General features: G+C 45.9%; 1 protein-coding gene across 10 annotated transcripts in view; it reads left to right on the forward strand.

Annotated features, from left to right (window-relative positions):
* The window catches only part of RRBP1 (ribosome binding protein 1), a 441,849-nt gene that overhangs the window by 170,521 nt on the left and 254,329 nt on the right, over window positions 1-16,999 (forward strand). For all 10 annotated transcript variants that reach the window (XM_069607556.1, XM_069607549.1, XM_069607553.1 and 7 more), the window contains exons 9-10: window positions 922-1,109; window positions 11,441-11,478. In XM_069607556.1, coding sequence (XP_069463657.1) covers window positions 922-1,109; window positions 11,441-11,478 — 226 coding nt within the window. The remainder of the gene's footprint in view (window positions 1-921; window positions 1,110-11,440; window positions 11,479-16,999) is intronic.

Genomic DNA, 16,999 nt, shown 5'->3' on the forward strand with positions numbered 1-16,999 from the left:
TTAAGAGTATAGACTAGAACATATCTACAGAAGTTCTGCTGCTTTACAAGACTTTGACCCTCTCCGAACTGCCTTTTAGCTACGGTTGCGTATTGGACGTTAAAAGTCTTGCTGTGTGAAGAAACTGTCTCTAGAACCTTAAGCTCTGCTAGTATTACACTAACCAACTGCTTTTCTTCCAAAAAAAGGGGGGGGGGGTGGGGGGGGGCGCGTGTGTGTGTGTGTGTGTGTGTTTGTGTGTGTGTGTGGCCTGCGTGTGGTGGCCTGCAAGTATGCTAAAGTGTTTTAATATACATTTATGTGGAAGTGTTTTTTTGAAGTGCATTACTAACTAGGTTGTGTACTTGCGTACAGCGCACTTTGTCCTCTGATAAGCCTGACTGCTCCTCCACTCTACGAAGGTTCCATGAGTAGTACAGACTCATATTAAGATTTGGCGTGGGGGGAGGAGGGATCTACAAACCATTGTGTTTATTTTGGAAAGTCTACCTCCAAAGTGGACTTTAGGAAAACTCCCCTAACAGTTGGTAAAGCCTTTTGGCGGTCCCCAGCTTTATCTCGTGTCCTCGTTTTCCTGCTTCTTTGTCCTACATTCACAATACGTTGCACATTTTCATTATTTCTAATACTATGTCGAAGAGGTTTAGGAATACTGTGGCTTTGTTTTATGTGGGCACATGCGATTCTGGGTAGGACTATTAATGTTTTAGTCTACTGTGTCTAGGACCCCCTCCTTTTCTTCGCACTTAAGTAGGAAGGGGCTTATTGTAAAAAAGAAAGGCAGTACACACCACCCCAATTCTCCAAAAGATTTTCTAATGCAAGGGTGGAACCCATGAATGGAAATCATTTTGTTAAAGAAATGCACAACATTCCTGCACTTTTTTTTATTTTTGAATACTTATTTTTTCTTTTATATAGATCTACAGATAAAACTGTTGTGTTCCGAAGAAGAAAACAAACATAAAACGGAGGAGCTGGGCCACTTCAAAGATCAACTGCAGGCAGTGACCACTGAGAAGGAACGGCTCACAGAGAGAATAAAAACTATTGAAACCCTACTGGAAGCCAGTGCGAACTCCGAAGCGGAGCACAATAAAGAGCTGCAGGTCAGATTGCATACATCTCAACCAAACTTTATAATTCAAATCATACACAAGAACTTGTGTAGTTTGTGTTGGTGGGTAGAATGGTTTTGTGACTGCTCAAAATCAAAGGCGAGCCAAGGTTCTTCGATATTTATGGGGCTGTCCTTGAAAAATGGTGGCACAAGCAGGGTTCGAAATTGAGGGGAGCTATTTAGCTTCTGCTCTTAACTTAGATTCCTGCTCTTAGCTTAGAAGAGCCTGGTTGGCTTGACACCAACAGCTAGCAGAAGCTACTTTTGGCTCCCCAATCCCACTGATGCAGAACAAACCCACATATGTGAAGTTAACTCTTCATTTGGAACAACCTACAAATACACATTATGACACATCTGTGACATTTGCAACATAAGGGGTCGTACATGATGGACAGAGTGAAATGTTTGCTTCTTATGTGTAAGTTACATTTGTGGAACGCGGTTAGCTCCTCGTACCCCAGCGATAGCTCCTGAGCACTGATTAATGCTGACTGCCGAGGAGCTGCTTTTAGCTCCTGCTTATCCATCCTTAATTTCGAGCCCTGCACAAGTCCTGTTAGAAGTTGTAGTTGGTGACACAAATGGTATTTGGTTGTGTTGGTTGCTGTTAGGGAGAATTCTCAGAAATGTGTCGATTCCCTTCTACCTTAGAGACCCCCAGCTCTTTTGCTGGACTTTAGTACTCTTATCTCTCATGTAACTTTAATGTGATTTAATTTCTGTATTCTTTTTGACTTTGGAGTCTGACCAACTTCATAGTCATCATCTTTACATTGTGTCACACAGCACCTTCAGTGCAGTGGCACAGGGAAGTCTCTTAGACTTCCCAAAGGTTTAAGTACCTTCTCTTGGTAAAACTACCATTTCCAAGAGCAGTGAAGTGAAATTGACTATACTTACATTTTGTAACTTTCTAGACCCAGCACACAATATCTTACAATAGGGTGCTGGAGGGGTTACTTAGTATCCCCTTTGTCTAGTTTCTCATGTAACAATTTTATGTTACCCTTCCTACAATTAATGGCTGGTGGCAGTGGTTTACTTTTTACTACCATTGTGTGTTTTTACCGCGGGCTGCATTCGCAGCCACATTGAGGCACCAATGGGTGCCCATTTAGTCAAAATGGTCCTGTTTTTTTTTTTTCGCCATTTCTTGTCGGGAAGGTCCTACCTGGAATTTACTCTGCGCGCCCAACCAGGTTTGGTCCCTTTGTTCATTTTGTATTTGGCGCGATTCACGAGTGAAGCCCGCCTCTGGCTCCAGTATGTCTGGCAGGAAGTGAGGGAGGAGCCTGAAACTCCCTGTGCTTAATCCCCTTGGTTACAGGAATTCACCCAAAGGTGATTGGCCGGCTGGCTGTCCGGCAAGGACAGCCACCCTGCTGTGTGATTGACAGCTAGGCTGGAATGAATTGGAGAAACCTGCATAAAAGGCACAGCTTTTTGGATAGGAAGGCAGAGTTGACCACTGGACAAAGGAATCTGAAGAAGAACTTGGAAGAGACCCCTGCTGCAACTACTGGACCATTCGTTTGCCCGGTGAAGCCCTGATGCTGTCCTGAAGCTCCGAATTCGCCTCGACTAGAGAAGCCCTGCAAGGACGACTTCTCCCTTTTGAGTTGGTGGGACCAATCAACTCCAAAGTAAGCCCATCCGGACATCCTCTCGAAGCTGGTTGCATTTCACTGCAGATGCTTCTGGAACCGAAGACCCAGGGAGAGGAACACCAGATTGTGTGCGTTGCTTTTAAGTCAGACCCGAGCGCTAGGAAGATCCTCTGGACTTCCCTTATGCAGGACTGACCACAAACCTGAGCCACCTCACCAGAGTGCTGGACCCCCAGAAGCAAGGAAAATCTGAAGTGCTATCCGAGAACCGCAGTGTTTCTATTTGCTGTCAGACGCGAGGAGCTGAAACACTGAAGTTTGCCCATTGCTGCCGCTGCCTGTCCCATTGCAGAGCAGGAGTCCCCAGACGTCCTCCCTATTGTCGCCAGGACTGAGGCTCAGGAATAACAGGATCTGCAGAGCTGCACAGGAATAGAAGCCTGCTAGAACCATTTGTTCTAAGCAGAGGTACAGTAAAGTCTGTTAGCCATTTACATTGCACACAATTGAGACCATCTCCCTGTGTGGTGTTTTAAAAAATATATTGTTGCGGAGAAGAATTTCTTGGCCAAATAATGAAACCACATTTAAACTCTACGTGTTGGTGCGACTATTAAACAATAGAAGTAGCCATTAATGTGATTTTCCTTTGTGGGTTAAGTGGAGTGTGTGAGAAACAATCCTCACACTAAGTTTATTTGGAATTACAAATCCTTTAAAACATGTATCACAATACAAAAAATGACCATCCACCATTTAGTACATTGAGACAGTTTCAAAGTATGCTTTCAGAATGAGTAAAAACATTTCATTTTATTTTTTATATCAGGTTGGTTGAATATTCTACTGTTCCAGCAATTAACAATTTAAATAAAACATGTGAATGAGCAAGAAAAGGGGTGCATACACATTCCTACAGCGACATTTGTGACGCATCCAGGGAATGTATCCCTTGTCCTAGAGGGAGCTACCCTCTTTGGGACTAGGGAGGTGAGACTGCTATGCAAGACACTCCCCTGGGGACAGGGAAAGTGACACCACCCCTAAGACGACAAAGAGGTCATAAGCAGGGATGTGTTTACACCTTCCTCTGAGATAAAATCTCCATTGTTTATGGGTTAGTATCTATGTGACCAGCACAGAGAAAGGTGAGGCATGTAGTTGGACTTTGAGGGAACCTTGAAGGGATTAGAGATACTGCAACTTATATACAGCAGCCCAGGAGAGGCTGAACGAAACAGAAGCCCTGAAGTAGTTGGACACTACCACTTACATATGGCCGAAGAGGCCAAGCAGCCCATAAGAGGTGGAGTGAACCAGAGTCCTGGACGGGTAGTTGCATTGCAACTCGCATATGGCCACTGAGCCCATACAGCCCACGAGAGGCAGGGAGAACTAAAATCCCTGAAGGTTAGAGACACCAATTCGCATAAGGCTGACGAGGCCCAGCAGCTCACATGAGGTTGGAGGAATCGGAAGCCCTATAGTAACATTGCAACTCACACACAGCCTAGGAGGGCAAGCTGCCCGCGAGAGGCTGAGTGAATCAGAAGCGCTGAAGGGGACAAGGTTGGTCTTGTTTGGCCTTATTGGAGTTGCAAGAAGCCAGGGAGAGTCTTGAGATTGGAGGACACATGGAGGGGTGAGACCAGTATTGCACATAAGGGCCAATAGCCCACGAGAGGCTGAGAGTAATGGGAACGCAGGATAGCGATCACCTAAAGGAAAAGATTCTTGAATTAGGGAAAGGGTGTTCATCCTTTTTTAACAGTGTGTCAAGAGAATACAGACGTTGGATTTTTGGAACTGCCTTCCAGCTTGATTGGGTAGGGGTATTCATGGGGGAGGGGCGGGGGGATGGGAGTCCTTTTTAGAATACCTGAGGAACACACATTTGATCTTTGGACTATCTGGATAGCTCAGGGTGAACACGTTTTTCTTAGAAGCAAGACAACGCAGAGCAGCACAGGTTCGAGTCCCGGTCCTGCACTTAGAGATTTGTCTCTGATATTAATCATGTTAGGAAAAGCTTAAGCGTCTTCAGAGACTGAGACTGAAACCCACAAGGGCAGTAGAACTTGAGATACTAACAGGGTGGGGGTCTAGCACCAGTCATCTTAAGTTAAGAGGGGAGCGCAGAACACTTTTGTAGGCTGATTTGTGTTTCATTGTTAGTGGTAGGACAGGCAATAGGATGGAGTAGGCTTTGGACAGAGGACGATGGTTATTTCAAAGACCTCCTGACAAGAACCTTCTTTATTATTTTCTTAGCATAGGGTAGCACTAGCAGTAGGACCTGGATGTGCACGTCTTTCCTTTTTAATATAGTAATATTAATCTCTTAACAAGTCTTTGTGTCTGTGTCCTATGGTTAACTAATATATAATCCAGCTGGGCCATATGTTTCCCAATACTATCAAAATCAGTCATTTGCATATTAAATCCGCTTTTATCTCCTTTACTTTTCCAATCTGTATACTGTCCTGTATTGAAACAAGCTTTTAAATATTTCCTCCTCACCAACCAACCCTTGTGTTATAGATTTGATACCCCAACTATTACTTATGGTGGTTGTGAGGATTTAGCAGCTTGGCGCCCATCATTTATCAATCTCATGCCCAAGTTGCACCATAATGGTCATAACTTTACAATCTTTCTGTCACAGAGCAAACTAAATCCTCAAATAAATTACATTTCCCTTGGATGAACAAAGTAAGCGCAAAATCTGTTTGCTTAATACCGAGATGAAAAATTGGCTAGAGGCAATGCACCGGATCAATGTTTTGCAAACCAAATTCTAGAAGCCACTCGTGTTGTCTAAAGACCCTCCATGAACGATAAGTGCCCTACATCTATTGAGTAGCTATATACTCTGCATCTTTTCATGCATTCGCATAAGAGCCAGCCCTTCGCTGCTTGCTTCAGGTCTGCTCACGAATGTCAACAGTATGATATGGATCTTGCCACATGTCTAATTCAAACATAATGCCTTTTATGAACTTTAATCATGGCAGCTTGGGGAAAAGTGTATGTGAATTAATGCTTTCCTGCAGTTTCAAGCTCTGGAGATCACCACATTTTATCAAATAATTCAATGATTGAATCCTGATGGCTGTTGTGAAAATTGAACAGGTGTATGGGAAGCTAATGGAGAACACTATATGTTTTTGCAACCTGCGAGGGTGAAATGTTTGTTTTTTTTTGTAGTAAAATTATTCTGGTAATGTTTCTGGAAGCAGGTTCTGCTAAACAGACCCCACTTTTATGTTTAATGCCAAAAAGCATAATGCACACATGTATCTTGCTGGGGCTGTCTGACATCCCCAGCCGCGGGCTCGACACTGTTAAGACCCAAATACCAGAAACCAAAGGTATTGGAAGAGGCTGTCTCCTTGTTCGATCTTAAAGGACCTTAGTAACTCTTAATCCTCCTTCCCGCTGCCTGAGCACCCCAGTCTACAAACCCAGACTGACCCTTTGTTTTTAAAGTCTGGGTTCTCTGTATCTTCATTTAAACGGGGGGAACCCATTAATGTATTTTTTTACATTTCCTTTTTTAGTAGTTAGCATTTTTGGTAGTTTAAATAAAGGTCCTATGTTCATGAGATGTTTGCTGGACTTGCTTTTGTTTTGGAACCCCCACACTATTGGTTTCTGTTGATTTTATGGCTGCTCACGCCCCACCTGAAGAGCACGTAACCCAAAGAGGCAAAGAATGTGTACTTGTTGTGCTGTACCTGTTTATGGTTGTGAATACCTACTGGTTTTGTTGTAGCATGGGGAGGAGTAGGTACTTTAGCCACTACTCTTCCTTTACTCCTACAGCGTAGTAGCAGGTTTGTCCCCCTCATCCTCACTATAGAACAAAAGTAAAAAGTCAAAAACATGCTAGAAAAATATCCGCTGCCACCAGCCCATCCTGGACACTTTGTAACCTTACAACTTGTTATTTTGCAACTGCGTGGTTACAAATGCCAAGTATCCTTACCGCTTTTCACTTTAAGGAGGTGACGTGCACAACTTTTAAAATACAAGAAATTCACGAAGGGAGACATCCTCCCAGTATTAATAGTCTTGGGGACAGATCAGTGTCATCATAAAAATGAGCACAAAGCTAGAGAAGTAAATTACTTCCAAAAAGTGAAGGCAGCCAAAGTAAAGAAAAAGGAAAGGGTGTGCCATAGAAGTCTATGGGAGGGAAGCCGCAAAACGAGCATCTTTCCAGGATTAGCCAAAGTTCAATGTAAGGGCTGTGGGAAGGCGCAGAGTGGGAAGATGGGTGGTCTTCTGGTGTGGTGTTGGTGATGGTCTTTTTTCCGTAATTACTTCTTGGAAGGCAGAACCTGTGTGCACCTTTCGCCTGAACTGTTATAAAATCTTTAGTTCAGCACAGCGCGCGTGGGGGCGTGAGATTACGAGTGGTCTTCTAGTGTGGTGTTGAACCTTAAACTGCTGATTGCTATTCTTAATAAAGTTATACTTTGGGTTGTATCCCTTAAGTATTGTGTTGGTTTTTATAATTGTGTTTATCTGATCATGTTATAGTACTCATTTCCCCAAGATTTATCTGGGCCTACCATTTATTTTTCCAATACATAATGTTTCAGTGTTTCTCTGGACCATATGAATGCTACAATTTCTTTGTACCATGCTACAGCCCTCTCTCCCTTCTAAGATGAGTGGAGCTTAGGTACTGCCTTAGATGTATGATTTTATGAAGCCCTTAGTTGGACTTGGAAAAACTGTCCTAACAATGGACTAGATATTTAGTGTATTTTAGTGAATACTCAATCATGGAACGAGGAACGAGAATAGCCTTTCCCTAATTCCATGTCAAAACAATCCGCACACACAATTCTTCAAACTGATCTTTTGGCTCATTATGCTTTGCACTCTATTCTAGATTGCCATGTGTGATGTGCTGATGTTAAGCCAAGTGAATTCTTAAAACTACATTGAATCAAAAAAAGTGACTAGCTGCTCTTCCTCCAGCATGGGATCTGGCATGGATTCACATGCTTTTTCCCCGTTGTCAGGCCGGGAATCATCGGTGAAATTAACAGTTTCACTTTCACTTACAAACTGCCTTTCTCATCTAAACCAATCACTGCACTCTGGGTCATAGTGCCCCCAGCCAATGACTGCCCTCTCCCTAAAACCCTCTTCTGGCAGCCATATTCAGGTTTTTATCGCACGTTCAAATGTTATAGTCCTCAAGATTTGCTCCGTGATCTATTCTACGTTTTTTTGCACTTTTTCAAGAAAGTCCTATTTTGTCAAACAGAGCCTGTGTGCTCTTTCTCTCCAACAGCTGACAAGCGGGGATCCGATTATTGGTGAATTTCGGCACCCCTCAAGGATCGTCGGACTATGTCGGAAGAGAAGAAAGAGGGAAGCTCCCTTTTCAGGCTCTGTTCCAACTGCAGAACGTGTTTGTAGAGGACAGACCCCTTCAGTGCCTCTAGTGTCTCCACCCAGACCACAGAGTAGGTGATTGCGATATCTACCTTGGGTTCAGCAAGAGAACCATGAAAGATAGTTGCAGTAGACCTGGCTCTTTGCCAAGGCCTCTACCCCGTGCCCCAAGCAGGGGCATACCTCATCCAGGATCGGCCAGTCCGAGAAGTGGGCTTCTAAGTCCTTTGAGTGCACCCCATCCGTATGGGCCCAAGACCAGGTCAAGCACCGCAAGTCAATTTCTGTTGGGGTCGCTGCGCAAGTGGGTCCCACGATGGGCAGGGCGTGATCAACCTCACCATCTGCCTCCGTCTCCAGCCATCAATCCACCTCCTCCTCAAAGAGGAAATCGGCCAACTCGGCTAAGCTGCGGGAGAAGCCAGAGAAGCTTAAGGTGCAAGAAAAGGTGACCGACTGGCCTAAGAAGATCCGGGCAGAGCGGGAAAAATAGTTGATGATCGAGATAGTAGGGGCCGCTCTCTCGAAAGCCAAAGTGGCTGACCCGGTCAAGGTATCACCGGCTGCGCCCAGAGTGTCCCTGACCATGAGGCACCAGAAAAGAGAATGCTGTAGCAAAGACGAACCCTACCCCTCAGGATGCAAAAAGGGGGGGGGGCACAAGGAGTCCTCGGGGCAAGTCATGCGAGTCCTCTGGGCAAGTCATGCTCCAAGGAACCAATGTTACTTGCTTGGACGATAGGACCAGAGGACCAGGAGTCAATATACATGATCCACGAGGACATTGGGAGGGAGGAGGGGGGAAATGACAGCGGTGGAAATGCCGCCGGCGCAGGTCCTAGTAGGCCTACCGCCCCAACTCCAAGACATGTATTGCTGGACATCTTCTCGACCCTGCACACGTTGGTGTCGGAAATTCAGAAAATGATGCCCATGGCCAAGGATCAACCTCTGGCGAAAAAGAGGATGCGCCAACCAGCACTACCTCATCAACTTCCGCACCTACACCCCATTCCTCCCCCCGTCCCCTCCCCAAGGGACCAGGACACTGGGACGTACAAGGCCACGACAACAATATTGTCATGGCGGGCGGCTCTCCACAGCCAAGGGCGTCCACACCGGATGAGGTTGGGGTCGTTTCATGCCATGGTTGCCAGAGTGTCTGAGCTCTTTCAGCTGATGCCCGAAGACCAAGGAGGGTTTCCTCTACCAGAGGCGCGAGGCAAAATGGAAGACTATCCTGGCGGAGCTCCTCCTGGGCAACGTTTGGGAAGAGGGCCTGGCCCTGATGAAGAAACCGGTTCCCGGTCCATCCAAGCAGGATAGGCTAGAGAAAAAATACCAGGTGATGGAGTCCACACCCAGCTGCCTACGGTGGCAATCGTCGCCAGATCTGTGGTATTGGCGGTTGCAAGGACAAGATCTAACCCCTCATTTTTGTCCTCCGTCCCTCCGGACAGCGAGGGGAAGAAGTTGGATGCCATGGGGAGAAGGGTCATCTACTCTGCAGCATCGACATTCAAGGCGGCCAACGCACTGGCGATCCCGGACCGTAACGACTGAGAACTCTAGTACAAACTGGACCCGGTTCTGGATTTCCTGCCCGAAGACTGTTTAGCAAGATTTTATGCAGTAACTTTGCGGCGCACTCCAATGACCCTGACCTCCTGGCAATAGGGACCCAACCTTTGGTATAAGTCTGACACACAGACACTTCCTACACCCTCGGGTGACTTAAATAGCTAGGACACTGGACATTGATTTATCACTGCTACATTTTGAGCAATACTGAGTTTGGTGTAAAAGATAGAATAGAGGAATAAAGCAAAGGTTAACAAATTCATAAACGGGTAAGTATTTTAGGAACTTTCCAAAGCAGAGTAAATTAACCCTTTCCTGGGGGAAAGGCCAAAGCACAAAGTCAGAGGTAAAGAGGAATCTCAGGGATCCAGGACAGCCAATGTTAATTGCACAATGTCAAGGGGAGCTGAAGATCTTCTTTGCAGGTAGGTAAAAAGTCTTGCACAATGTTTTTAGAAATGGTTGTAGAAAAGTAGAACATTTGAAGGACCACTAGCTGGGAGGCTTTTGAGGGGCAAAGCTTTAGCAACTCTGCAAGGTAACCAAGACAGGTCTCGACTGAGAGCAAGTAAGGCTACACAACAAGAGGTAAGTTCTCTCAGACTTTACAGTACCTCTGGTTAAAATAAATTGTTCCAGCTGACTTCTATTCCTGTGCAGCTATGCAGATCCTGTTGTTCCTGCGCCTCAGTCATTGGGACAAGAGGGAGGACGTTTGGAGACTCCTGCTCTGCAATGGGAAGGTCAGCGGCAGCAATGGGCAAATTTCGATTCAGCGGTTCTTCAGTGTTTCAGCTCCTCGCGTCTGACAGCCAATAGCAACGCTGCGGTTCTCAGATACCACTTCAGACTTTCCTCGCATCTTGTGTCCAGCACTTTGTTGAGGTGGCTCAGGCTTGGTCAGTCCTGCATCAGGGAAGTCTGGAGGATCTTCCTAGTGCTCGGGTCCAACGCACACAATCTGGTGTCCCTCTCCCTGGCACTTCGGTTCCAGCAGCAGCTGCAGTGAAAATACAACCAGCTTCAAGAGGATGTCCAGACGGGCTTACTTTGGAGTTGATTGGTCCCACCAACTCAAAGGGAGAAGTCCTCCTTGCAGGATTTCTCTAGTCGAGGCCAGTTCGGAGCTTCAGCGCAGCAGCAGCGCTTCACCGGGCAAACCAACGGTCCAGGAGTTGCAGGCGCCTCCTTCCAAGTTCTTCTTCAGATTCCTTCGTCCAGTGGTCGACTCTGCCTTCCAAGCCAAAAAGCCTTGCCTTTTATGCAGGTTTCTCCCATTCATTCCAGCCTATCTGTCAATCACTCAGCAGGGTGGCTGTCCTTGACGGACAGCGAGCCAGCCAATCACCTTTGGGTGCATTACTGTAACCAAGGGGATTAAGCACAGGGAGTTTTGGGGCTCCTCCCTCACTTCGTGCCCTTGCCAGACATACTGGAGCCAGAGGCGGGCTTCACTTGTGAATCCTGCCAAAGACAAAACTAACACCCCCTACTCACACTGCATTTTGCTGTATACAGTTTAGATACCTGTTGGAATACTGAAGTGCTACTTATATTTACTGTGGTCCCATCAAGTGCTGTAGTGAAATGTTACAACCCTAAAATAAATTGAGATACATGTTTGTTTTTCTCCAATGGGTTTAACAAAAATGAAGCTCTGCTAAATTGAATATTCCTAATAAATGTAATCACATTTTCTTTTTTTTTTTTTTAGGCAGCGAAAGAGGCAGAAATAATTCATCTTCAAAACAGGTACGCATTATTAACCAGATACTGAAGGCCTGATGAAATCGTCTAGCTTTGGTAAATGTTATCTAGCTGGTACCTGAAAGAGAAAGGGCAGAGAAATGGTGCATGATCTAGCTGGTTGCACTTGATTGAAGAGATTAAAATGTTTATTTTTCATGTGGGTGGTACTTGTAGATTAACAAAGTCTAGGATTACTAGTGTCCACCTATGTCCACCTTCTAGTGACTCATTACCTTATGCCATGGAAAGCTACCTGATGCTCCAATAGGAGGAGGGGCAGTAAGATAAATAGAATGGTGTAGGGGAGATGAAGGAAATTGTTATTGCAGCATTCAGAACATAAAATATCCATGGCTGAGAACGGTGTAGAAGGGCGGAAGATAGTAAAGACAGGATGACGCAAGAATAGGCAAGTGGCCAAGTAGTTGTAAGTGCAACCACTCAATTAAGCACAGAAGTGGGCATTGAGGTCAGCTTGAAACCTCAGTTATAAATCCACCAACTTCGTGTCTGGGGTTACCTCCATTAGGTTGCATTGTAAAAGCTGGTTGTATAGGTACATTTATAGCATATTTCAACATTTCGTCTGGTTTTCTCTAGACTTGATATCTAAAGGTAGGTTGTACCTGAGAGCAGAGCCTCCTGAGCTGATTGGCAACAATCCCAGTTTCTATTTCCGGTAGTGGATAGTCTTCTGCCCATGCTGGATTCAGTGGGAGGGGATGTGTTTTTGTTTCTGGATATGAGGGGAGCGGCCCCTAGAAAATGGCCTATGGTGCACCCTACTTTGAAAACTTCTATTTTCTTCAAAAGAAACCAGTGCATGGCCTTCAGTGCTGGGGAGATGTGATCATGGGGTGCTAGCCACTCAACACGCCGTTCTGCCTTATGAGGTGTTGGTTGCAAGATGTGCATAAGGCACTTGGGGAGATCCAAGTAAAAAATGTTGAAATTATCAATTTTTGCCAACACCAATGCATTGGTAAATTCCAGCTTATGTTGCATGTTGAGTTACGGCAAGCTGTGTTAGAAAGTTTTTTTCAAAGTCTCTACCTGGGGTAGCACTTGGGGAAGCCAACTTGGGAAAGCAGGTTCTTCAGCCAGAGTTAAACACAACTGCTCTCTTGATGGTAGCAAGGCTGAGCAGTCAGGTTGAACTATGGCTGGATGGGGGTACTCTTGCATAGTACAGGTAACACTTTACAGATGTGATAAATAAGAAATGCGGGTTTGCGCCAGGGATGCATGGGGAAGAAGGCCAGAGGATGGGGTTAGTCAATGTGAAGAGCAGAGAAGCCAGAGTGGAGACGGGCAGAGGAGTGCTAGGCGAGGAGAATTCCCAGAAGACCCCACAGTGCAGGAGGACATGTGGAAGGTGAAGCCTGGGCAGCAAGTGGAAGCCGAGGGAAGGAAAGTGACAAATGTAGCTCCTGTTTCTGGCTTCAACCTGGGCCAGGTACTGCGCAATCCCTGCCCCAGGCCAGGAACAATCCGCATAGGAACTACCACCCCCGCCCCATAGGCCAAATGGATAGGGAGGTGTGCTGCACCTGTAAAGTCAAATTGCTGTGAACCAGAGAAGCATTCAGTTAAGCACACACAGGGCATACTTAATAATTCAAGGTAGGCAGAATGGATACAAATACATGAACATTTATTGGACCTTGGACAAACTCTTATCAATTAAGACGAAAGGCAAGAAACACGACTTATCGTACACTATTAACTCATGTACATCCACTTTGGGGTGCTCTAGCTAATTTTTTGTGAATGTATATCCGTTTGATAGAGCACTGTAAAATGGTGAAGCAAATGAAGATAAAGTAAATAATAAAGCAATTTGAGAACAGGCGAGCCATTCCAAGAGATTTGTGCAATGCGCAGCCTCATAAGAATAGCGCCCTATAGGCAAAAAGTCTGTCTCTTGCTAAAGGAGATGGGACCAGTACACTAAGAGGCAGAAGTCCCACAGTAACCCCTTTGCAGATAGTTGGATCTGAAGGCTGAACAAGTGTTAGCAAAGCCAATGTGTAGGTGTCCTGGTTAGGGAGATTTTCGAATGGTCATCCAAAGGACTTTATAAGACCTTGAGCAAAACAGTAACTCCAACTCTTCGTACAAGTCTGTGCCACTCAAGGCAATGATAGTATGGCAGAGCAAACAGGCTTATTTTAGGAAGGAGAGAGAGGTACAAAGAACTTTGGTCCAAAGAAACACTGATATATTGTACACATAATGCTTTATTTTAGATCTAATCAGGCAAAGAGAACACAATTATAAAAGCCAACACAATACTTCTGGTAAGTAAACCTAAGTATAAAACATATTTAGAATAGCAGTATGCAATTCAAGGTGAGTAAACGCTAATGGATTACGTATCAGGAATACTTGTTAATATAACTGTTACTTTCCAGAATAGTGAAACACAATTGAAAGGTAAGTAATAACCTTCAAGTGTAAACTGCCGTTCTAAAAAGTATCACACAGGTAAGTGAAGACACTTCAAAGAAGAATTCCTCCACGTAGGCCTTGTACTTTAGCAGTCCTTCCCTAATCTAGGGCATGAGTGTTTTCAGAGGCAGAAGGGGACTCTGGTGGCCCAGTAGGCAGAACAGGAACAGGCAAACTGTAGTAAATCCAAGCTCCAGAGGATATCGTCTTAGAACAAGTAAGCACAGTACTTTATAGTCAGTAGAAGTGTTCAGGGACTTCGTAGAAGAACCCCTGCATGTTCCAGCATTAGGCCTGGGCTTACAGTATGGGCGAACTCCCAACTACACAAATTACCACTGTAGCCACACAGGACTGGCGCAAATACTTTAGGCAAGTATTACCTCAAGCCACACACTACCTCAGCAGTGAAGATGATGTTGCAGACTGATGCCTTCACGATGCAGCAGCTACATGACCTGGTCTCTGGATGGTTTCACACAAAAGAAAGGACACTAGTTTGGGAGATTGCACCAGCAAAGGATTCTTCTGTGTGTAAGGTGTTCTTACCTGTGTTTCTGAAAGAAAGCGTAAGCAGCAGCAACCTGTAGGAGTCCTGAGTCAGGGATACAGACACCTTACTACATGTTCAAATGAAAACCCAGGGGGATGATTGCTGTATCCTCATAAGCGGGCCTGTGGCAGACCCCTGTGTGCGGGAGCCCCAGTGGGGAGAGTCGGCCCTCTCCTAATGGCTAATCTGCCTTGGTGACTAGCAGTAATCGGTGAAGCACCAGGTAAAATAACCAGTCAGTCTTATTTCATTTGGCCCTTTAGCAGCTGTATTTATGTAACCAAAAGATGAAAAAAAACTAATTTTCGGTATGCCAGAGTAATATTACATCACAGGGCCCCTGTTTGAGGCACTCTCGGTCAGTTCATGGATTATTACATACTTAAATGTCCCTTTTCCAATAACTCCGGTAACAAACACTTAAATGGGCACCTGGGCGCCAATAAAATCAGATTTAGTAAATCACTGATTACACGACGTCCATTGAGCCATTTGGGGCAAGGTAACTCACATTTGGTAAACAAATATTTAACCAGCATCAATTGGTTCACTTGGGAGCATAGTAACTCACACTTGGTAACTAGCTAATTAAATAGAATCCATTGTGCCACATGAGAGAAATGGTACATAACCTTTGGTAAAAGAATACGTAAACAATGTCAACTCTCTACGTTCCTGGTAGCTGCAGACTACCACCTATATTCACCTCACTCTGGCCACAGGTGCACCCATACAGTTAGCTTATGCCAATAAATATTTGCTCAGTTACTCTTTTTTCATGTGGGGCTTGTAATACGCTCCCTAAAACATCCCTCACACCGCGCATGATAATCACAGTGAATGAAGGTAGTACAAAACGGGCACCGAGCCCGCCCTAACACCATAACCAAAAAGGGTTGTGAGCGGTAACCCAACCAGGCACACCGCCAGGGGCTTCGCCTTCCTTTATATAACACTCTTAACCCTGCATTCACCACTTCGCTATCCCCGAGGAGGGGTGAGGACCTGTATCATGGAGTGGGTGTACCGTGTAAGGTAGGGTGCCGTTGAAGAAAACACCCAAAACACCCTGGTCACCACAGGGACCTCGGAAAAGGCACCCAACATCTGACTGACTGGGGAATCGCCTCTGTATCGCCCTCCCTACCCCCATAAGCGAACCCTGTTAAACACTGCCTCAGAGTGTCTTAGGCTGAACCGCAGTCAAGTCTGTCCGCAGCGGTGAGAGAGGAAAAACAAACACAACACGTGTGTGTGTGTGTGGTGGCTGGCGTGCACCTTCCACACTTTTCCCACTCCTACCTCAGCCGTACCCCGAACTTCGGAGTAGAGGCCTGAGCCAGTCCTTCACAGCCGCGCCGGCTTATTGGGATAGACACCGCTACACTTTCTCGCTACTTCGGTTCCCAGCATCAGCACCGCTCGAGCCCTCAACCTTGTGGAAGGCAGAGCGAGCTGCCGGCCCTGGTGTGGGACCTCCGATGGGGACATCTCATTTTGTTTTTGTTTCTTTTTCTCTTTAGGGGTAGCGTCGCTGCTATCCCAGTGTCCTTGTCTCTCCCTCTCGTGTTCTCCCCGGTGCTCTCTTGTCCGAGGCTTCCTGCCGGCTTTATGTTCCCCCAGGGCCTTTCCACTCAAGATAGCCTGCAGGGGATCTACAGCCGCACCTGAGGTGATTTATCCTCAAAGACCGGCCCGCTCCGCTTGCTGGTGGATCATACCATGCCTGACAAACACTGCCTTGCGCCAGAAGCGCACAGTGACGTGAAAGGCACAAAATAGACTTGGAAATAAACCATGGCCCAATAAACAGGGTTGCCATGCTCATTCATACTAACCCCACAAGAAGAGGAGTTTACATGTGATTTATGCAGCTCTGTGGTTGTGGCACCCTTTTCAAGGTACCAGATGAAGAACGGTTGTCTGATTTGCTTCGCTTTCTTGGTCCAGCACTCAGCGTGATTTTTTTGCCGGAAGACGATGCACTGCATTCAGCCACAAAGTCCCAGGGTATTGGCGGTTGTCAACCCAGGAAGGTCACATGTTGTTGTGGTATGGCTCGAAATGCATGTCTTAAAACTGATTGGTCCCACCAGTATAAGGGTCTGAGTCATATTCGGGCCTCAGTTGCATGGAAGAAGGGATCAGCACAGGCAGCAGTTACACAGCAGGCCTCGCTGGTAGCTGGAGTCAGCTACAGGCGTCTTCTCTTCTTCCTCATCGGATTCAGCCCCAGTGGTAGACTTGTCTTCAGCGTCCAGATCAGACCATTTAACTAGGAACCCAGCCAATCGGCACACATGCTACAATCAAACTTTGGGTGTGGCTGTCCTTTTAGGACAGCCAGCCTCCCAGTTAGAACTGGTTCCATGTAGGCATGCCTGAAGACAAAGGAATGAAGTTTAAGGCTCTGTCCTCGTTTCCTGTCTTCAGACACTCTGGAGCCTCGGAGGGTTGCACAAAGGATTCCCACTGAAGACAAAAATCAAACCAGGACCTCCCCCACCCAGGATGTCAGAA

Source organism: Ambystoma mexicanum, chromosome 4q (assembly GCF_040938575.1).
Source record: "Ambystoma mexicanum isolate Mex_15411 chromosome 4q, UKY_AmexF1_1, whole genome shotgun sequence".
Lineage (NCBI taxonomy): Eukaryota > Metazoa > Chordata > Amphibia > Caudata > Ambystomatidae > Ambystoma > Ambystoma mexicanum.